Here is a 23,853-nt window from a genome sequence, read left to right as displayed (position 1 = left end):
GTTTTCCATGTATTAATTTATTTGAAGTATCACAGTAAAAACAGAAACTGGAATAAAGAGCAGTTATAAAACCAGAACACTTATTTACAGCTAATTAATACATAAAATGGTAACTTATCATGTTGACAAAGCATATTTCCACATCCCTTTCTGGTATTTTAGATCTACTGAGAAACAGAAAATTTCTTGCTTGACCACATATATATATATATATTTAATATAACAGCACCATAATCTGCAGGGTTTTTTTTTTCTTAAAACTTTGCAAGCTGCAACATATAAAAACGGAACCAAGGCATGAGATTGAGTAGGTAAATATTTTGATTCAACTTTGCATCACTATATCACTACATAGAGACACTGAGAATACCAAAAAAAGTTGTGGCTCAGTAAGACAATAAGATAGAAATATCTGAAAACAGGGATCTGCAGAGGATATATCTTAGTTCAGCAATCTTAAAGGATGCTTTGATTTCTGAAGAAACTCTTCTGTCATATCCTCCATTTTGTTCTCCACTGGAGCTGCAGATTTGTTCTCTTTACCCTTTTTGAGACTTCTTTTGTGCTGGGATTTAAAAAAAATACCCAGTGTTAAGAGAATACAAAGAAATCAAAGACTTACTGCTCATGTGCAATGCAGTACATAGTGTTCTGAGGAAAAAAGTTGACGTAACTCCTGAAAAAGGTTCCTAATATATTGCATTTACTTAAGAGATTTGACTGTAGACATACAGAAGCTCAGCAGCTATTTTTAAAGGGTCCACAACAAGAAAATATGCTCTCCCCAGCAAAAAAAAAACCCCTACAATAATATATAAGAAGTTTACACTGGTACATTGGTAGAGCAAAAAGGCCAGAATCAAGTAGGTAAAAAAAGCCAACCCCATGAAGACTTAAGCATGCAAATATTTCTGCCAGGCCTCTAAGAAAATACTCCATGTACTTTCAATTCTTCCATTAACACGTCTAGCAAATTATGACAATTTTTTTCATGGAGGATTATTTGCTGAGAAGTTTTCAACTGTCTGCCCAGCTTGTCAGAAATCAGCATTATTTTATCCACTATTAAACTGCTATCAGAATCTGCTGTTACTTTAGCACAAGGTTAACAAAGCATTATCTACAGGATTTGAACAAGTTGTGAGACTATCCTAAAACGTAAGAAGTGACTAGAAACCACAGCACTGTTATGGAACAATAGCATTTCTTCTCAAATGCACAGCTGTTTTGCTTATCTGGGGAAGTTACCTGGAAAAAAGGAATGCCACCATTTGTGTGGCAATATACATTTGTATCCATTAAGTATTTGTCACAAGCAAGGCTTTCACTGGGTTCTCGCAACTCTCCTTCCTCTTCCAGCACGTCCTAAAACAGAAGTTTTCCAGAAAGATGTATTTAATGTCTGAATTTCCTCAATGAATGTATTAAGCATGATCCTACCTATAAAAGACATGGAACTTCTGTTTTTGAAAAACAAGAATGAAATCTTAATTATTAATATCATTGCTTATTTTTCAACAGATGGTTTATGTCAAAAGCTCAGCATACTTGAGTCCAAGTACACTGTAAAACACAGAGGCTACAACAGCCCTGGGGGTCCAGTCAACTCTCCAAAAGGGAAAAACCTCAAATATGTGAAATATTCATTCAAGGGCCTCATTTGCCATTTATATACATACCTGACCTGCATTATCCTCCATCTCTTTTACCACACTGCTTAGCATAGCATCAAGATTTGGTTGCTTTTGCCTTAATTGCTCCAGAAGTAGTTCCCGGGGCTCTGTTCTCACAAGTGTGACAGGATAGAAGTAGTCTTTTCTCTGTGGAGTTGTCCCTTTAATGAAGATGATGCACTTTTCAGTGTTTGCTTTAATTTCAGATCCTCAATGTTACATTGACTCGTTACAGAAATCATGCTTTGTTCACACACCATTCTTTGGATACATCTTAAAAAAGGTGTAAGGCTGCCAGGCTATGTCCCCAATAATTTCCACCTATGAATTCTGGAACTCAAATTATTTTCTGTAAGACCATTCTGCCCCTGACCTGATTAAATACCTGTTGGAACATCCAGTTTGAGATCCTCTTGCAGGAAACCATTAACCTGAGTTAGTCCATGCTGTACTTCTTCCTGAAGTGCCAGCTTCTGCTCCACAAGTATCTCCTGATCCACCTTTATCTGATCCAGAAGGCCATTTAGCACTTTCCCCTCAGCAGCCTTTTGTCTGCCAATGTGGTCAGCAATTTCAGCTATTGCTTTATCACAGCTTTCTTCATTTTTCTGAAAATGAAACAAAAAACCAACCCAACTAAAAACACCAAGTTAACAGGAAAGGTAAGACTATGGCCTCTTTTCTAAGATGTGGTGCATGATTAGTGACATGACCTGAAACGAAACAACTGAGACCTCAAACTGAGAAGTTTCAGTGCCAGTTTTACACTCTCATTTTGAGAGCTATCTTCACAAGAGAGTCAGTTTCTTAGAAAGTATGATCATTTTAGAAAGCTAGTCACAAGAATAAAGATGATGCCATCTAGCTCAGACCAGACTCCTCATGCTTCTATGCACAAACCCTGCACAGAATTAGGATATTCACCTGAATATGAAAACCCTACAAGCACTAGAACCTTTATGCATTTGTAGGGGAAAAGGAAATTGTGTTTTCAGCCATTCCCGCTGAAATGAACCTCCTGAAGTATTCAGCAGGTACAACAGATACAGAGGTCTTGAGACTACAAATGCTTTTAGTTTAGAGCTGGACTTGGTCCTTGGAGATCCCTTCCAGCTTAGAATATTCTGTGTGAAGAAAGTTTCTAGTTGAGTTTTTCCTTCTGAAAGTTCACAAAATATTGGATTTGCCTATTTTATTGCCTATTACAACAACAAAACCAGGGTGGATATGAAGTTTGTGGTGGAAATTAAAAAAACCCCAAAAACATGAGAGAGAAATTTTTAGATAAGAGGCCAGAATTTGTATATACTTAGAAGGAATACTTTCTCCCATGTTGATTCAATCTGACCAATAAAGCCATATGCATCCTCCAGAAAATAGCCTGCATTTGATCACTGTGCATCTCCCAAGGACAGTACTGTTTTAGAATTAAACACCACCAAGATGATATAAAACACTCAGATTACACGTACAAATTTGCTCTGTGGCATTAGCCATGACACCGTTTTTTGAGGTTATGGGCACTTGAAGTTCAAAGTCTTCCTCTTAATTTAGGTTTCTGATTTCCTCTAATTACATCTTCTTAAGCTCAGTAACATGAGTCTGCTATAAAAAAAAAAATATCATAGTTTTGTTTTGACTAGAACTTTTTTCTCCCCTCTACGAATTCTGCAGTAAAGTTTGTCTTCGGATGTTGCATTAGACTACAAATGACTATAAGTACCTTTTGTAAATACTGAAATTGCTGTTTCTCATCCCTGAATGACAACAGGTGCTGATTAGTAAAGTTGACCATCTGAGCAGTTGTAAATTCACCCCATGTACTGGTATGTTGAGACACATTCTTGAGATTGCTGAGAAGATGTTGACAGTGGTCATTGGATTCTTCCAGCATTGCCTTGTTTTCAGCATTTATGCTCCTGAGCTCTTGAGAGAAATTATCCAGAGATGCAGTAAATTTGCTGTGATTGAAATTTGTACTGCTGACTAAGTCTGTAGTTTTCCTGCAACAACATATTTGTAAGAGTTTAGAGATTCTGAAAGGTAGATTTCAACACAGTACACTTTTAGAAATATGAAACCAGAGCCAGTGAAATAGCACAGTTCTATCAAACCAGTTAATTATAGTATTATTGTTCTGCTTAGTAAATTCGCAGCACTTGCAGCAGTAGGTTTGCTAAAAAACAAAAATAACCCCCATCAATCAAGAAAACCCCAAAGAGAACAAAAAGACCCTAACCACAAACTAAAACCAACTTCAGCAAGACCTTAGTTATTCAGTCTGCAATTGACTGAAACATATTGCAACAGATACATTATTATGCTTCAAGCTAAACCTTTATAATATGTTTTGAAGTCCAGACACTGAGGGATACTCCTTAGCATATTGCTCCCGAAGTGATACTTTCTTATCACAACATGCTCAGGAGACAAGTTCAAGGGCAAGCCTTTTAGAACTACTGTTTACTCTGGGGAAAGGTCAACTATGATCTACTTTCTGTGGCAGAAGCCAGCTCTAACATACAGGCCATGCCCAGCAGGCTTTATAAGCACATTTATATGGAGAGCATCCAATTCTGAAGTTCTCTTCATATAAATTTTATCTTGCGTAGGTGTACAGCAAAAAGATCGTGCTCCTTACAGGTGAACGTTTTCTTGCATAGCAGTGATGGTGGTCTTCAGGCTTCCATTTCTTGTGAGTACATCAGTTAAATTTTTCTGAGTCTCCTGAGTAAAAAGGTCAAGCTGGCTTTGCAGTGAAGACATCAATTCGGCTGCACTCTAGCAAGAAAATTACCACAAGTTTCACTGTTATTCTGCACTTTTTTAACAGTCTTAAAGAGTACTTGAATGCCTGAATTAAAAATGCAGAAGATGCAGAGTTCTGCAATTCTAAAGCATAAGGTGTAGTTTTTCATTTGTGTAGTGAAGATACAAACACTTTGCTTTTGGAGACATATGTAAATGCACATGTACTGGACATGCAGCAAGGGGAAAGGGGGTTTTGCTACATTCCTACATAAACTACTTAAAGCAGCCTAACAAAAGCTGAATAGAATTAGGATCAAGTTACTGTCCTCCTAACATTTTTTCTGAATCAAGTACAATGGTTTACTACCACATAAGAGTTTAAATCAAAGCAAGCAATCACACTTGGTGTTAGTATGTTTTCTTACTCTAAGGATACCTTTCTATGTGCCAACCTCATCATTTCCACTTCTTCTTTTAAACTGTCACAATTGTGCTGGAGCTGAGCAAAGCCAGTGGCTGTTTGTTCCTGTATTTTTTTCAGAGTGAGAAAAAGATCTCCGAAGAAGGTATCCATTTCCTTTTTATGGCCCTCCATCTTAAAAAAAAAAAAAAAAAAAAAAAAAAAAAAAAAAAAGTTTTACTTAGTTATTTTTTTTTATCTTAAGAAACGGATATTTTTCCATAGCATAACTGACATAGAAACAAACTCTACCCCAAGGAAATTGTCAAAAGGCATTAATAAAGCATTGTGCATAAAAGGCAGAAAGTCACACTTGGAACAATCTAAAGTTAGAGACTGGAACTTAGTGTGGGGGCTATTCCAAACACAAAATTTGACATGCAAGGTAAACAAAACAGAAAAGTAGACAAGGAACAGCAAGAGCTCATAAGCCACAGACTATCTACTGTCTAAGTCTGAAAACCAATAAAAAGCTTCCAGACAAGGGGAGTTGATTTCTTATGAGCTATAATTGACAGGAGGGGAAAATGTTTCAGTAAAAGCAACAGGTCATCAGAAACCAAGACTTGTTTCTGAAAAAAAAGGGAAAAAAAAAAAAAAAAAAAGAAAGAGGCCACAGTTCTACACAAGTATCATGAGATAGACTAGAACTCTAACTTGAAGCAAAGGACTTCAATAAGTGCAGTATTGTTTGCACTTACAGTTGTTAACAAGATAAAGCATCACGATCATGTTCCCCAGGAATCAAACAGACTATGGAAAAAATTTGGTATGAAGGCAGAAAATTTTTGGAGTGGTAAAACTTGCTGCCTAAGTTGACTTTTTTTTTTTTTTCAGATTTCTAAAATACAAGGGGAGAGTATATTAAATGTATCATCAAATATTTGTTACATAAAGATTTAATCATCCATGTTTTACCATTCTACTGTTGTACTTAGGCAAGCAGTTGTGCCAATATAGAGAACAAACAAATTTACCACCCTCAGGAGAGGAAAAAAGTCTGAAATAAAGTTAAAAGATGGAACTCATGGGACAAGATAAAGGGAAATAGGCCAGACAAGAGGTGGAAACACTCTGACATACTGCAGAAAAACAAAGAGCATATTATCTGTAAATTAAATAAAAATAGAAGAGCAGAAGGTAGAGACAGGTTATGTGCATTACCTGGTCAGCCACAGCAGAATATTTCTTCATGTTACTCTGGAACTGACAGTTTAAACCCAAGACAAATTCTACCATTGGTGTCAAACTATTTACTGCTCTTCCTAATCCAGTTTCATGTTCCTCCTAGGAACAGAAAAAAAAATTAAACCAGAATATGGCTGTTCCTTCATCCACATTTGTAGGAAGTTACTATGTACATATCCATGTGCTCTATTATGGCAGTATATGCTATTTAGTACATTACAGCTTGTGGGGGTGACATGGGAGGGACAATCATGGTCAGGTGGTGAAGCAGATACAGGTAAAGAGCATCAAAAAAATGCTATACATTTACAGAACCCCTTTTGATCAAAACCAGTTTTAAATATTTAAGTAGGAGTATGCAAATGTACTAACAATTAATCTCAGCAGCTCCGCTTTACAATCAAGCGATAGATTCTCATGCTGTGTTATTTTTTCAGACATGTGAGAAACTTCAGTAGACACCAAGTCTTTAAGAGAGGCAAAAGATGCTGATACAACTGATGCAAGAATATCTGCTGTAGAAGAACTGGTAGACAGGAGGTCACCTACAAAAGAAATCCAGAGTTACAAACTTTTTAAAAATTCCCCTGTAAGATAGTAACTCTTTTTATTACTCATCACCTTATTGCCCCTTACAGGAAGGCTGTGGATCATCCCAGACACATTTTTACTGGTGCAACTGTAATCATTATGTCACTTAAATAAAGCCACATCTTTCCTAAAACAGATACATTTTAGGATGTGGTCTTTGAGATCACTACAGGATGACTACTAATACAGGTATTACACTTACCTATAAAATTTGTGTAATATGTCAACATCTGTTGCTGCTTTAAACTGTTTTCAGTAATTGAATCTTGTATTTTGCTGAATGAAGCGTTCATTTGTCCTGCAAATGTATTTTGGACAACAGCATTGTGCTGATCAACAGCTTTCTTACGGTCCAGTTTCGCATGGAGCCCAGACACATCTCTTGTAGTTTCTTCAACTGTACTTAGTAACTAGAATTATTAAAGTTATTTCATTAAGTCTTTAAACAAGAAGTCCAGCACACATCATATAAGGAAAAGCAACAACAGTTCTGAGTTAAAGAAGTTATCTCTAGGAAGACAGGTATTTCCCTTTACATCATCAAAGCACAACTGTTCTGGACCCTGGTATTTTGTCATTAATGCTTTTAGAACATCGGAAAAAGTTACCTACTAGAGACCATTTGTTCTGCTTTAAAATCAAAGCATTAATGAATGACTTCCTCAGTATTTATGGAATAAAAGTATAATTTATCCTAGAATAGTAACTTAAAAATACCTGAGTACTTCAACTTTTTTCTAAACAATCTGACAGTAAATATATTCTTTATTATAGTACTAAAGCAAGAGGTTTTTATCACTAGTCCTGTGATAAATAATTTAGAATTCATACAAATAGTGGAGTCCTGGTTTGTACTGAGCATATGTAATTTCTGTATCTATTTGTCACAAACACTCCACAACACACATGTAAAAACCAGGCATTCCCTCCTAATCTTACAGGATACAGACAGCAAGAAATTGTCAAGGTGCTTGAAGATACAAGTTTCATCACTTTGCAGTTTAAATAGCAGGACACACACTCCCTACCTCAAGTCTGTTTTGATAATTACAACTAATCTACAAACACATCAAAGCCATACCCTAAAACACAGAGGTGAAAGGACAACATTACTCAAAGCTTTTTCCTATTTTCCTACCTCAGTTCACAGAAAGGTTTGGGTTGGTAGGGACATTAAAGACCATTTAGTTCTAAGACTCCTACCACGGGCAGGGACATGTTCCACTAGACCAGGTCCTTCAGGTATGTACAACTTACTGTTTTGCAGGACCAGTCATAAGATTTTGAAAGAAAACGACTTATTCTGCAAAAAAACTCATGATAATAGATACTGCAAAGCACTGGCACTCCCATGACAAACTGGCCTGAGGCAAAGTTTGTTCCAGGTGAACCAGAGTGTTTAGCAGTCAACTGTCAATACTACCACAGAGAAAGGCCTGCAATCTAATCCTAGTTTTCCATCTTAAATTCAGGTCTTGTCTTACTCGCATCACGCTTTAGCAACAATTGGTTTTCTTCAATAGCCCATGAAACTCCCAAAAATAGGAAGCTGTTTTACAGTAGGTATAAGAACTGTGACAACCTTGCTAGCTGTGCCAAGAAGCTTTTGTTCAGTATTTTCCAAAACTGAAACCACATATTCCTCTTCAGCCAGCTGAACCTTGGTTTCTTGCAGATCTTTTTGTGTTTCTTCCAGTTCTTTCTCCTTGATCTGCAAATCTGTTTTACACTGTTCGAGTTCATTTTTACTGACTCTGAATAGTTCAGTGACCTAAACAGGAAGACAATCATCAAAAAGGCAACATCACTTTTTATAAATGTGACAGTCTCATTTCACATCTCTCAAATTATGTGACAATGACAGAAGGCAAATTGTCATCTAGCAATGTAATCTCAGCTGTAGGACTCAGGTCTTAAACCTAAACTACAGCTTTGTAGAGACCTTGTAATCACTGAAAATATAAAGCCAACACCATTCTCACTGTAATAATCACTTGCTTCCCCTCTCAAAATATAAGAGCAAACTACCATTACAGCACAAGGAAAAGAATTCCACTGAACATATATAACCAGATAGACTGAGAAGAGCCAGTAAAGCTGATTACATATACCAGCAAATTAGTAGCTACATTTCTCTTAAACATGGAGCTCCAATTTTTGTGTAATTTGTTAAAAGGAAGCTCATGACCTCTCTACCCTCATTCTTTGTTTGTAAGCAGATAGATACCTGTCAACTGAGATATCATTTTACAAGCAGATTTTTTGCTGAAAATTCAGCAAAGAAAATTATAGTAGTGGACATGAAAACATTTTAAAAATAAGTACTGCAACCTGCAATTTTATATACATTATTTCAAGTTCCTAACTTCAAGGACTAGAAAGCTTCCATTCTTGACTAATTGGGGAACTTTAAGACCAACAACAACAATCTTCTGACTGTTCTTTCTTCCAATTTTCCTCCTTTTGACAGGAGGAATGAATTTCTTACATTTTTGGCAGATTTAAGCCACAGTTGAGAAACATCACTTACCCTTTTCATTTCTTCTTCCATGACACTGATTTTGTCAATATACTCTGTAATTTGTTCTTCCTGAACTGTCAGCTTTCCATTAAGGGCTCTCAAGCAAGGATTAAAATAAACAAACAAATTAGTCTAGTAAGAGGTAATTTCAAGATTTACACTACATTTTCAGTAATTTTGGAAAATGCTATATGAGTAGCAAGTAATTTTCACTTAAGGCAGAGAAGATTAAAGATAATTTCCCCTTGTAAACTTTCTGTGCAAACTAGCCCTATTAAAAGTGAAGTTAAGTATATCAAGTTTACTTTCCCATATTAGCTTCCACTGATCCTTTTGGCTGCATGTGTAAATCTGCATGCTGGCTAATGTTTATGGTAAGTTCCACACAACCATAAATTCCTCAGTGCAAGCCTATTAGATTTTATCTGTATAATCATTAATTTTGAAAGAACAAGTTGACCAAACAGTTAAGTTTTCCTAAGTATCTTCAACTTCCTGGATTAAAATACATCTGAAAGTATTTCTGTATAAGGCTAGGTACCAGTATGTGAGATTTGTTGCTAATTATTTTAGAGTAATTTTGCAGACATACTCATAGTTCTCAACAGAAATATAGATTCCATTTTTTTCTCGAGCAGCAGCAAGGTCTCGCTTCAGACGTTCAATCTCTTCAGTGTATTCCTGCATAAAGAAACAATCACATGTAAACACGAACATTTCTATTTTGGTTTTGATATTCAGCTTAACAGATACTTCACAAAGTTAGTGCTCTACAGAAGTCTGGCATAAGCACAAGAGCAAAGCACTTCAATTCTGTTCTAAATTCAGTACAGCACCATTTAAATTCATATCATTGGATATATATTGGCTATATGTAGAGCATTGAAACCTTCCATTTGAAGGTCATACTTGGTTGCATTTAGCAGCTTACAATGGGAATCACAGCTTGCTTAGGGGTAGAGCTACTTTACACTGGTCCTTCACTTGTACTTACTGACAAGTTCCCTTTAGTTCAGGCACTTTCCAGAGAAAGTGCAAAACTGCAAACATGTAATACCCACAGTCATAGCTAGTAGCAATAGCCCTCTGTTCAACTTTACTTTTATTAACAGTTCCAGTCTCTGCAGGGACCACTGCTATATCAATGCAGCTCTAGTTTAAAAGCATCAGTTCAGTAATTAAAATCACTTCAGAAAAGCACTGCTTTCTGTGTTACAGCTTCTCCCATACTCATAAACTCCTGCACAGCAAAGGCTACATTAACAAGAAGTCATGCCTAAACCTGTAACTTCATTTTTTAAGAAATATGTCTAGTTACCTTAATAAGAGCTTTTTTTGTTAGTTTCTGATTAACTTCAGGCTTGTTCATGATGTTCTTTGCTCTATGGGCATATTCCAGTGTACTCAATGTTTCCTGTGAAAAACAGATGTAACACTAGGTCAAGCTGAGGAATTAACTCATATTTTTGTATCATTAGCAAAATATACTACTTATTTTAGGAATAGGTTCTCAGACTTTAAATTTACCTCAAGATTTACAGATGCAGGCGAAATTGTGGCAATTATTGATGTTTTTGTCCGTCCTCCAAGAGAGTCTTGAAGGATTCTTGTGAGTTTAGATTCCCTGTATGGAATATGAGGGGCTCTTTCCACTAGAGCAGTAATAACTCTTCCTAGGGTCAGCAGAGATTGGTTGATATTTCCAGCTTCACGAGCTCTTTTGTCAACAGCCCCAGATCGACCAATGTTTTCACTTCCTGCAAGATCAACCTGAAAGGCAGGTTATGCTTCTGTCTCAATTGCCCTGAAGAATGCTTGCCCCAAAGTCTTCCAGAACACATGAAAGAGATTACCAGTTTTTTAGGAGACACTGGGGTGACAAATGGGTCTGATATTTTTCAGAGTGACAAACATACTTAGTATCACTTTATGAGAACAATATCAGGAAAAACTCTAATAAACTCTAGTACATGGCTAAAAATTCTATCAATGACTCTTAGTTCAAATACTTACCAAGTTTAGCTTTCCAATTTTAACAAGTTCTTCTCCATCCACTGTTGTTTCTTTCATATGGATGGTAATTGAAAACACAGAGTGGGAACGGCTGCAAAAGAAACCAGTTTCAGATGTTCTATTACAGCCAAATATCTAGTTGTTATATGACTGCTGCAAGTTCTGTGCTCTTGATAGAGAATACATTTAGCCCATGAACTACAAGTTACATTTTCAATACACAAAGTTATTCTGCTAAGTATAATTTTGTGTGTGTATATATGAATATGTATTTAAAACCAGCGATGAAGCAACTGGTTGACATTTGACTCATTCAATCCTATAGATTTCCTCTTATTTCAAGGAAAAGCAAGAGAAATGTCTTGGTTTTGCTTACATTTGAGTATTCTCAACACACAAGCATCACATGAAAACTTACTTGCAGATTTCTTTTTCAGTCCTATGTTAAGAACAGTTTCACAGAATGTGAGATTAAAGAACATAGCTTTCTTTATGCAAGCTAAGAAAATTCAGCAATTAGCTGAATCCAATATTAAAAGTTTAGAAGTTCAATTAATTTTGCAATCAAAAATAGTAATACACAGAAGATAGATCACAGAATCATAGAATGGTTTCATCTAGCTCCAACCCCCCCTACCCTAACCCCACCATGGGCAAGGACACCTTCCACTAGGCCACGCTGCTCAAAGCCCCATCCAACATGGTCTTGGACACTTCTAGGGATGGAGCACTCACAATTACTCTGGGCAACATGTTCCAGTGTTTCACCACTCTCATAGTAAACATGATTTTAGGTTGAGTTTATTCCTTTAATAAGTTTTTACTACAGGAAGCTAACATATATAGAAAGCCATAGATGTCAAATTACATAAAACAACACCTCAGGCACAATAAATTCTCAAAATTCCCTGGAATCTCAGACAAAATGGGTTCTGTGTTCCAATCAGTGGTGTAGAAAATACCCATTTCCTTCCACCAGTAGACAGACATGCTCGGTATATCTTGAAATTAAGATACAATACAGACAGGATACATTCCTTACTACTGCAGCACTGGATCACTACTTGTTCACAGTGATACAGATTTCACATCTGCAGCTCAAGAATGTGAAAGCAGTAATAAAAAGAATGCTATTTCTGACCCAGGTGCCCCTATGACATTCTATGACCTGCACCCATATGAAGCAGCCCTTATTGCCATAGAATCTTATCCCCAACTTCCACAACCCAGTTTGCAAATTTTACAGAAGCTGGCTGGGGTTAAACCATGACAGCCCTTCATACGCCTATCGCAATCATCCCACAGCATGTGGTAAAGAAGAAATGGAACTCTGGCTTTCTAACCAACGTTTGACAGTCTGCACTGTGATAGATATGATGTCATGTTTGCACTAGCTGCTTACTTCTTCAGTAAGATTCTGTTTAAGAAAGAACAAAACAAGGTTTCTGAAATGGGGAAGATTTTTACCTGGAATATGCATTCATGTAAGTAGCTGCAGTTGTTCTTTTGGCTGCACCCCTTTCCAGGATTTGGTAAACTTGATTTTTGTTGTGTACAGTTACTTCTTCCAAGCCTTTAATAATTACACCCCTCTGTCAGAAATTAATACATGCTTATTATACATCTCTCAACAATCCTGAAAGCCTCAAGACAACAAATTTGTAGCACTAACCTTGTTTCGAGGATCATCAAACATCTGCAGTCTTTCTCCAACATCAGGAGTAGGATTCAGAAGATCAAAAAGCTCCTCATTATAGATTTCCAAAAGAGAGACTTTCACTGAAAATTCAGTACCATTCTCTGTGAGTTTTTCAAATATTTGATGCAATGTACGGGGTATGATACCTGCTAGGGGATCCTATAAATTAAAAAAAAAAAATTTCATTTATAAATGTACTGAAAGATCTGAAGCTAGGGGGTAGAGTTTCAACTAAACAGTTTGACTGGATATAAACAATAAAGATGACCTTCCATATAAATGTTGCCAAGAGCTGAATGCAATATATTAAAAATGTTAAATTGTCCTTTTCATATAAAGGAAGGAAATTATTTGTTAATCTACAAACATTTAAGGAAAGTCAGCTTCAGAATTTGAAAGGCATCAACTTTTGGTTTTCTTTAGCCTTCTGCAGTTTCCAGCTTTGAACTAGAGTACAGACAAGAGAAATTTCACAAGTGATAATATACCTCTTCCCAAGTATATTCTTCATTGGGTGACCGCTCCCCTTCCATTGTGAAGGTCTTACCAGTACCTGTTTGGCCATAACTGTGAGAATAAAAATAAAAATGTAAACAAGAAACTAAAATACAAATAAAATTTCCTAATACTATTTATTGGCTTACTTACGCAAACACTGTACAGTTGTAGCCCATAATAACTTCATCCAAAATGGGACACACAACACTCCGGTACACATCAATCTGCTTTGCCTGAGCTCCAAAAACCTATTGACACAAGGACAATGCATCCCATTTATCCACACAATAATGTATAACATCACACTAGCTTGTAAGTCCCCAGCTGGACAAGCAGTTACTAACCATATCAAACGTGTAAGTCTTTCTTGAGGACTTATCTGTCATTCCCCCAGTGCGGACACTGACTTCCTTTCTTGCTTGATCACAGTCTACAACAGCGTAGGAGCTCACTTTAAGTTCCGAGGCATTAAAAGGCCTAAAAGAAGAGGAGTCAGAAATATCAGATTGAAATAATTCCTAACAAGAACACAAATAAATGAAGCAGTAATGTCACTCAGTTTAAGGATCTAGAATAGTATATCTGGGCAAAAAGAACAAAGCTTTTAACTTTATCTGTTTAATAATTGTTTAAGAAAAAAGGCTGCAATTTGGCAGTTTACAGACCCTGTTCCTCCTTTTTTCCACTGTGAAACAACTCAGGCATCCATAGCTTTTTGTTTGTTACATACATATTTTTAACAGGCCTATAACCACTTTCAAGATCATATAGATGCACACACAGCTAACAGGCACCAGAACACGTTCAATTGCAGGGGGTAGAAGGTTAAACATAGCAAACAACTATCTAAATAAGAGCCTTCAAAAAAACCCCCACACTTCTTATATTATATGCAGGTTAATGCAATAGTGAATTAAATGCTGATGACACAGCACTCTAAAGCATGAAAAATACCAACAGACCCTACTAATTGCAGGACAGTAAGCAGCAATACCAGAAACTTTGTAATACTGATGCACCTGAATAGTATTTAATAAGACAGAAAAAACATCAGATTTGAGAAGGCAAAATCCACATTAATTTAAAGTGGATTAGTAAAAAGTAATAGTAAAAGGTTTAATAGAGTTAAAAGGTTTAATAGAGAGACAATAAAGTTTTTTAACTTTATGGTGAGCATCTTGTTTCACCACTAAGTTAATTCAAATTTGGTGCACATCATTTTCCTTAAAAGGACATTTGCCACTGTTTCTCCTGAAACATATGGAAATACCCTAAAAAGTACAAAATCCTATTTTAGTCTTTATTTAGTAGTGCTACTGCACTGAATGCCTATGCTACCTATATAGGTGACATGAGCAGTCAGCTTGAAAATATCACTTCTACAATCTTGTACTCTTTAAAATATCTTGACACTAGAGACACTTCAGATGCTCTTTCAATTAAAATGTTAAAGAAGAAAAGCAAAACACAAGAAACCTCAAGCATATGGCAGCTTGAGTTTTCTGAACCTTGTGGCTAACATTTCTCCCTCAATACATCACTGAGGCTGAAGTGTCAGATTCTAAACAGCCCATGGGACACTTGGCTGGAATATTGACTGATGACAACAGGAGATCACTAAAATCTTGTGCAGAGGAGCAAGTTACAGCTTCAGTCTCGTGATTTTGAAACTAACAGAGCAATGGACATAATTTGCTGTGTAACCATGAAACAATAAACCAGTCCATGGCAGGAGGTGCAAGAGCCCACAGCTGTGATATTAGGGGAACAATTGAGCTGGGCTGAAGCAGGAGTACAGATCATCACCATCACCACTACACAAGCAGCTGCCTGGTGTGCCATGGAGACATTTGATCTCAGGTTCATCTCCTTAGGTATGAAGCATGTTATGCATATTAACAATGCTAATGCATGCATTTTGAGTTTCCAAATTCATGTTTTACCAAAGCTCAGTAAACATGCCGCTTGAAAAGATTTGTTTTATGTTCAGACTGATCAGGTGTTTGGAACAAATCAGGACACCAAAGAACACAGTTGCATCTACCTTCACATCTGTAAGATAAGGAAAATCTGACTTGATGCAGAAGAAAAAAGAAAAGTGGAAGAAAAAGTGGAAGAAACTAGCTCAAATAAACTGAAGCTATTAAAAACAAAGCTCTGCAAAGGGCACAAACAGGGTAGGCAAGGAACCTTTAAGAGGTTAGAAACCAACTCTTGACATAGCAATTAGTCTGTGAGCTACAACAAAAGCAGAACACTCCACCATGAACAGTCCTAACGCTACTTTCACAGTGAGCATTATATTTAGTTAAAACAGATATTAATACTTGATAAAGCTATTGCAGAACAATTAAGAATAAAAAGAAAACAGCTGCTCTTGACAGTATTTCAAATCCAATTGCTTCAATTACTTTATTCTCTTGCAATAGCCTTGACTCACAACACTTTCACCAATCCCACATTTGTTTCAGAAGTCTTATAGTTGCACTGCAAAGATAAAGCTAAATTGATTTTAACTTCTATATTCATTGTGCATCTGTAAAAGCAGAAGTTGCAAGCTTGAGAATATGACTGCAAAAAAACATTAAATCATAATACGTAAGCTAATATTTGCAGGTCTAGCTCAAAAAAACCCCAACGTCTATAGGTGATTCAAACACAACACATAATACATTATCAATATTGCAATTTAAACATACAGCTTAAGATTATTTAAGATCTACTATTAGTTAGCAGGTCTTTAAAGCCACCTCAGAATTACAACGAGAACCTGATTTTATGGTACATGAAATTTATCATTTCATACCAAAAAGCAAATTAATCTCATCAACCGAGACATTTGGTCATTTTTACTTCAGTAGTAGACTCCCATCCCATTACTTGTCCCCTGGAATGCCTGCATCAATGAAGTAATGTGACAGATATACCACAGTGGGAGTAGCAACAATTTTAGCTGTTAAAGCTTAGTGGCTTCCCACAGGAGCTCACAGAAGGGCAAAATAAAGCCTGGGTTTTTGTGCGTCTCGAACATCATACTGCGTAGCTCTTCCTGAGCTTCCAACGCAGCTTTCATACTGGCTGTGCACTGAATGAAGATCGGAAACTGCAGCTTTTTGCCTTTTTAAGCTATAAAAAGTCGCTCATAAGGCTTATTCTGCGGAAGCGCCTCTTCCCCGCAGGCACACGGGGCCGCCTCAACCGCAGAGCGCGCCCGGACAGGCAGCGCCCAGCGCGGTGCCGAGGCCGCTCAGGGGCACGGGGGGCGGCTCCCTCGCAGCGATCGCTCCGGGCGGACACAGCGATCGCCCAGAGCAGGTATCCGCAGCCGGACACAGCGGCCCGGCAGAGCCACAGCTGCACAGCGCCTGTCATACGGCGGCGGCCTCGGCCAGCCGGCCCCGCGGCCTGTCCGGGGCACTGAGCAGAGAACGCCTGGACCCGAATCCCGGACGCACCAACGCGGGACCTCCCCGGGGCTTGTCCGCGGACCGGCCCCCAACGCTCGGCCAGAGAAGAGCCGCCGCGCTCACCTGCACCGCACCACCACCTGGATGTTCTTGCCCTTCTCCTCCTTCTTGGTGCCGCCGCCCTGGGAGCCGAAGGAAGCCATGGCGGGACGGGGACGGGACAGAAGCGCTGCCGCGGAGCCGGGACTCGGTTCGGCCGCGCGCGCCCCCGCCAACGCCGCTTTGAACCGCGCACGGCCCGGCCCGGCCAATCAGCGGCGGCCCCGGGGCACCACGGGACGGGATTTCAAATCCTGGGGGTGGCGCGCGCCGGAGCAGCGGCACTGCCGCGCCCCGCTGGCGGCTCTGGGAGGCCGGTGGGTCAGAGCGGCTCCCCGAGCTGCCGGTCCCGCTGAACCGTGACGCGCTACGTGATGTCCACCCGTACCTGCCGTACGGCTCGTCTGCGCCGCCAGTACCGCGAGAGGCCAGCAGGACAATATCTGGCCTTCTCAGCGGCTGCCGCTGACATCCACGGGTCTGAGGGCAGCCAAACTCCTCGCCTGCCATGAATCGTCCACAGTCACATAATCCATATAACCCTTTCTCAAGGGTTAGCCCTAGGGAGGGTCTAGCCATCCGTTCTTTTGTCCCCCCTAGCTCTCCAGGTGGCCTACGATTTCCTTCAACATCACAACAAATAAGCACACCTTGCCAATGCCTTGTGGGATTGTAACGTTTCTCGCCCTGTTTAAAACAATGCCCAGGTTTCTATTTACCCAGCGGGGCACAGCGCTCACCGCTCCCAGCAGGAGCCCGGCTGTCCCCTCGGCCGGAGGTGCCCCAGTGCAGGTTGCCAGGCAGACCCTACCCCCGGCTGTGCGCTTCTGGCCACGCTGCAGAGCTCTGCTCTGCTCCCTCTGTGCCTTGTGCCTGCTTCAGCTCAGGCAGGTCTCCAGCACAACTCGTCTGTGTCAGTCTGAATTCCATACCTAACTTTCCACGTGTTTACAGGTTGGTATTGCCTCATCGAGTAGTGAGGAAATCCTATTAAGAATGAAAATAAGTAGTTATAGGCTCAGGACAAAGCACCACGGTGCACCGCATCCATCCTTTGAAACGACATCATGTGAACCACTTTGCCATTTATGTCACCCTGGCTTCCCTGTGAGAGCTTCCTCTGGGGCACTATTAAATGCTTTGCTAGGTGGAGATCTGTGACGGGATAACAAGTTTTCTGGGTAGAGGGGAAGAAGCAGATGTTAGAGGAGATTCAATTCACCTGATGTGCTTTTTTTGTTAAATCTCTACTGGCTCCTACAGACTGTCATCTACCTGTTATGGCCTGCAGAGCTACAGTACTTTGCTCCTGTTCTAGGGCCTTCACAATTTCTGAAATTTAGATTGCCCATCTATATAATTTTGCAGGTGTCTCAAATCCTTTTTTTTTCCCTAAAGTTAGCTGCTTTGAATCTTATTATACTTCTCTACTCTGTGAGTTCTTAAAGTTAATAACAAATGAATTCTAACCCATAAGGCTTGCAGTAATTTTCCTGACAGAGATATGAAACAATACCCCATTATGCTCCTCTAACATTTATCTGAAGAGTTAGAACAATGTCAGAAACAATCAATCCTATATTAGATGCAAAGAACAAACCATAAACACAAAAAATCACAATAACACATTTTGCTTCAACTAAGTAAAGACTTAACCAAGCAGGAAAATAAATATAATCCATGGCAAACATATTGAGACTACCTTCATTATTTGCTTTTTTGTATGCCATCTATGCTAACAGCAAAAATCACTTGTACTGACAGTTGTGTACTAGCTACTACTAGACTGAAAAGTCAAATGCAGGTATGCAAATAATCTAAATATTTACCTTTTGCTCTACACTCCTTCATATGGATCACACAAAAGAAGGCAGTACTGAAACACAAGAATTCTTCCAACTTCTGCTTGTTCTTTTCTAGTATGAAAGCCATATTTTTCCTCAAAACATAACATCTCTCAGACACAGAAGAGATCATTAAAATCTGCATTAAAACAATAAGAATTTATTTGATTACTGAAAGTTAAATTTGGCCGATAGCTACCTTTGCTATAGCAAAGGTAAGTGGTAAGTGGAAAATATGTATTTCTGGTAATCAAATCAGCTTAAAAAAGCATACAGTTTACTGGCTGCAAGTCTGTTTTACAAGGTCAGTTTTTAGCATCAGTTGTACATTTTCTTAGACTAGGTAGAGCCTAATGATAATAATACACTATAAACACAAACTGAGTAACAGGGAGCTAGTATTTCACAAGCAATAAAAATAAATATGAGAAAAAGGAAACAAGAATATTTAGGCCACAGTCTTAACAGTTGTTGGGAGAATGACCTTTAAGAAGACAGGTACTTCATCTGTGACAAATGTTTTATTTTCTTTAAAGGGAGGCAAAAACATTACAGAAACATAAATTACATAATAATACACACAACAGCAAATGTAACAATTTCAGAAGAGGGTGTTAATCCCCACATATGGATCAAGAAGGACAATTTTAAACTAAGGCTTGCAAACAAAAAGTCACTGAATTGCAGTGATATTCACAGACAAAACAAACACTGTTTTCCTAGGGCCTCTATCAGATCACCTGGGGAATTGTAGGTATGGAGGTTTGAAAAGCAGTATAATTGTTTACATGGAACATGATTACCTACGAATGAAGAAAGGTTATATAGGGTATAATAATGGAGAGATATAATTATTACAAATTATAAGGTTGGGTGAGACTTCTTCAAGGCTTAGTAACACCTGATTTGATTGCCAACATGCTACACAAGGTGTCAACTGTATTGAGCATGTGGAGAGTTTAATATTTAATACTATCAGTGACATAGTAAAAAAATTGCTGATTAATTGCATATTCACATTAAAGGGGAAATCACCTGCACCTCAGATAAACATAAAGCAAATTCTAGCCTTTGAACAGCCTGATCAGTTGGCCAGTAATATCCTAAATTCTGTGTTGTCCACATACAGTAAGTTAAACATCAAGGACTTACTCTCAGAGAGTACTGGTATATTCTCAGCTGAGGACAGGGTTCCTCTTCAGTCAAGGTAAAAGGACAACTATGTCACTTTTAAAAGAACAGAGAAAAATATCTACCTTATTGTTAAAAATTAAGGACTCAATGCATATAACAGGATTAAAACCAGAACTGGCTTCAACTAACCAAGAAAATACACAGAATAAAAGAGTTCCTTTTTTTTTTTAGGCATGTGTGCCAGATCACTGTCCAACACAGACAGTAGCACTTCTATGTCTTTTTATAGGCACTGTAATAAAAAAATAGCAGTAACATAGGGGGATGTATGCATTTGTGTGATTAGCTCAGAGTTAAGCTAGTAATTTTCCAGATAGTTACCTATTTTCAGTTAAGATGTGCAGCTGGATGACATCCTTTACACAACAAGAAAAGAAACTATGAATGGGAAAATTGGAAACACAGACTTGACAGCACTGACTGAAGTCAACAGGAAATGTCTCTTTCGCCTCATTATCTTCTAACAGAATTATTTTATTAATTTAATTGTATTCATTCAGTATTTTTATACTGGGAACAGCCAATGGACAATCCTTTTTTCATATGTCTTGTCATGAAACTGAAGCTATTTATTTTGGAGTAGAAATAACAATTGTAAGTTATGCTTTTTTTTCAGACCAAGGCCAGTTTGCTACAAAGCTCTATTATATACAATTACAATTTGAATTTAATCCAGAATTTTATCTATGTGGAAAAGACATGCTTCCATTAGAAGCCTAACAAGACTGTACTTAAGAGTTTCACACTTACTGTCTCTCAGCTTTCAGGCCATACATAAAATACTGTTTTATTCTAAATTATTTTTAACCTACCTACTTAGAAGATCACTTTCCCTCACTGTACATTTATCTCACATATCCTGAAGAGGGATCTCTATACTGCAACTTCATAAGGTTTTTTTTTCATGGGAGTATTTGAATAATTTCCACACTTACTCTAAATTATGCTTAGGTTCATTTGGTTTTTAGGCAACACCTATTTTTCTACTAGGGCAGATGAAGAAGGCAGGACCAAAAACAGCAATTGTCTATGAGCAATTAAAGTTTTACAGGGAAGAAATCTTAGTTGTAGGACCAGACTGAGAAAGGAATTTCACTGAAAGTCCTCTTTACTTTTGCTGAGGGTGTCCTATTAAAAATATATTTAAAACACTGAAAAGATATCCAAAGCAGTGTATGACTGTAATTTTGGCTAGTATAAATGGACATAGACAGGGGTCAGAGTATAAGAATACAATCTAATTTGAATAAACACCAGTGTGTCCTGGTTTTGGCTGGAATATAGTTAATTTCTTCTCAGTAGCTGGCACAGTGCTGCGTTGTGGATTGTCAACATAAGAATAATGTCGGTAACACACTCATGTCTTGGTTGTTGCCAAGTAGTATTTATCCTGCATCAGGGATTTTCTTGTTTCCCATTCTCTGCCAATGAGGAGGTGCAGGGGAAAAAAAAGGCTGGGAAGGAGCATAGCCAGGACAGGTGACTTGAACTGGCCAAAGGGATATTCCACACCATAAAATGTCATTCCCAGAATATAAACTGGGTATTTATATTACCAGTTACCCAGAAGGGCCTGATCGGGCCTGGGGGCAGGGTCTGGCTTGGTTAGGAGGTGGTGAGCAATTGTATTGTGCATCACTTATGTTTTTCTTTTTATCACCATTACTATCATTATTTACTATCATCATTATTATTATAATTTTTTTTCAGTTACTAAATTGTTCTTATTTCAACCATCAAGTTGTACTTTTGATTCTCCTCCCCATTACACCAGGATGGGTGGAGGGGAGGAAACGGCTGCCTGATCCTTAGTTGCCGGCTGGGGTTAAACTAGGACACACCAGTGACTTTGAACAGCCGCTAAATAAGCTTACAATGGATAAAATAGGTGTAAAGTACAGTAGGTGTGACCTCTATTGCATACCTCTGCTGCACTAGCTATGTTAGATGCATGAGGAGGTGTGATCTTTCATCAGACCACAGAAGCAGAAATGCTTGTTTTAGATTCACGTTTTAGCTGACCACCAGAGTTTTGCTGGCACAGTCTACCTTGCCTCCCCAGGATTGCCCCTGTATATACTAGGCAAGATTTATAGGAAAAGGCAGGATTTATTAGAGCAGCTAAATATAGATCAGGCCAGCATTAGCTAAATATATACTACATTAGGCTAACAAACTCGCTGTCGGGACCCAAAAAGAGTAAATTGCCTGAAACTGTATAATTCTATAGCATTCACCCCTACATGACAACTGTATTAAAGCTAAAGGCAGAAGTATTTCTACTGTACATTCAATTTAACAGAACGACTCCAACTTTCAACCTCTTAATCCTCCAGCTGCTCCTGAAAGGGAGGAGACAGATTGTGAAGGGGCACTCACCCTGCAGTCCTTCTGTCAGACACCATGGGATGAGCCTCTCTGACGCACTGGCAATAGCAACAGAGTAGAATTCAGATTTAACAGCTCACAATTTATCCTGTCCTCTTTCTGTCCAGCTTGGTCTTCACTTTTACATGCACTAGGGACTGGAAAAAACCCAGACTGCCTCAAACTAGAATCTCATGAGGACATTTTCACAGGAGTTAACATACTGTGTTAAAATTAGGCACCCACACAGTTCTAAATCCAAACAGTTGATTGAGGTGAAAACTACCAAATGCCTTGCTCCAACCAGGATGAGTTAACTTGAGAGACAGTTCCGTGTCTAAACTGAGGCCAGAAGTGTGGGTGTACTTGATGTTGGCACAAATGTTTTAAACTGGATAGCTTCAGGTAGGGGCAAGAGCATCTCTATAGCAGCACAGACCTCCCTGGAAAACAGCAGATGAATGTCTACCCAAATTCCCCGACAGATTTTGTTGATTCCCGGTTGATTCTGCTGACCATATGAAACAGTGTGCTGTCACTTCTTAACAGCAATTTTAACCAAAGCTGACCAGTTTAAAGTTACTTTTGATACCTCTTCAATTGCATCTTTGAGTACAGAAAGATGCAATTGAAGTTACCTTAGGTAACTCATCTGGCCAAGTCTTCCTACATTTTTATGATAGGAGGGTTGTGTGAATTTCCAGCTGTAAGATACCACCTTTTATAGAAGGCAAAAAGTGGAGAAGCTAAAATCAGGCTTTTTTTTTTTTTGTCTTCTTTTCCCCCCTCATAACTCACAGAAAAATAAAGACATGTGAAGAAAGCATATTACCAGAACTTCAACCAGTGGGTTTTTTTATTTGGTTTGTTGTTGTTTTTTTTTTTTTTGGGGGGGGGGGGGGAGGAGACTTGTTGGTTGGTTGGTTTTGTGGTATTTTTTGGTGTTTGTTTGTTTTGTATTTTTGTTTGGCTTTTTTTTAAATATTTTTTTTTTTATTTGGGCGTTTGTTTTTCCTAGAAAGGAATTAAAGCAACCAGCCACATCCACGACTTTCCCATAAGGAAATATACTAAGGAAGAAAAAGTCACCCTAGAATCCCAAATCTACGGTATTATAACACAGGTTCATCCTTATCCAGCGTTTACACCTCGTACACCCATCCTGCAAGTCGAGTCCTGTGTCCGGCGCAGCGGGGCCGCAGAGCTCCACCGCAGGTGAGCGGCGGCCAGCGGGCTCAAAGGGGAGCGCCCGAAGGACGGAGAGCTGCCGGAGGGTGACCTCTCCCTGGGGGACGGAGGATTTTGACACCCGAAATCTCTGCCTCTCAGGACGGCACTGCACCCACTGTGCTCAAATTACGAGGCGTCTAATTACCTTTTGTCTTGGCAGACGCCGCCAGGGACGCGGAGCGCGGCCACCAGGAAGCGAGCGGGCCGCGACACGGTCCCTCCGCGGCTGCAGCCCGGGGCCGCCCCGCCGCCCTTCGCGCCGCAACCCCGTCCGCCTCCGCCGGGCGCGGCCCCCCCGCCGCGGCGAGTGTCGCCCCG

The 23,853-nt window shown here is 38.9% G+C and overlaps 1 protein-coding gene across 3 annotated transcripts; it reads right to left on the bottom strand.

The window, feature by feature from the left end:
* KIF11 (kinesin family member 11) lies at positions 1–23,819 on the bottom strand. 3 transcript variants are annotated; one of them, XM_053984008.1, is made up of 25 exons: positions 23,681–23,819; positions 22,318–22,463; positions 19,897–19,971; positions 18,730–18,883; positions 13,739–13,871; positions 13,545–13,642; positions 13,385–13,463; positions 12,870–13,055; positions 12,665–12,789; positions 11,198–11,288; positions 10,712–10,954; positions 10,503–10,598; positions 9,777–9,865; positions 9,194–9,281; positions 8,246–8,434; positions 6,866–7,073; positions 6,445–6,617; positions 6,049–6,171; positions 4,861–5,019; positions 4,315–4,454; positions 3,397–3,676; positions 2,059–2,281; positions 1,680–1,834; positions 1,249–1,365; positions 1–565 (listed from the first exon to the last, which is right to left on the bottom strand). In XM_053984008.1, the coding sequence occupies exons 5-25, from the start codon at positions 13,778–13,780 to the stop codon at positions 443–445; spliced, it is 3,027 nt and encodes a 1,008-aa protein (XP_053839983.1). In that variant the 5' UTR covers positions 13,781–13,871; positions 18,730–18,883; positions 19,897–19,971; positions 22,318–22,463; positions 23,681–23,819; the 3' UTR covers positions 1–442. The 3 variants fall into 3 exon arrangements, with proteins under 3 accessions (XP_053839983.1, XP_053839984.1, XP_053839981.1); XM_053984009.1 differs by having other exon boundaries at positions 22,318–22,364; XM_053984006.1 differs by lacking the exons at positions 18,730–18,883; positions 19,897–19,971; positions 22,318–22,463; positions 23,681–23,819 and adding an exon at positions 16,925–17,234.
* Positions 23,820–23,853: the final 34 nt, after the last annotated feature.

The sequence above is a fragment of the Vidua macroura genome, chromosome 8 (assembly GCF_024509145.1).
Source record: "Vidua macroura isolate BioBank_ID:100142 chromosome 8, ASM2450914v1, whole genome shotgun sequence".
Classification (NCBI taxonomy): domain Eukaryota; kingdom Metazoa; phylum Chordata; class Aves; order Passeriformes; family Viduidae; genus Vidua; species Vidua macroura.
Note: the sequence above shows the minus strand (reverse complement) of the source record. Positions and strands in the feature narration are given on the sequence as shown.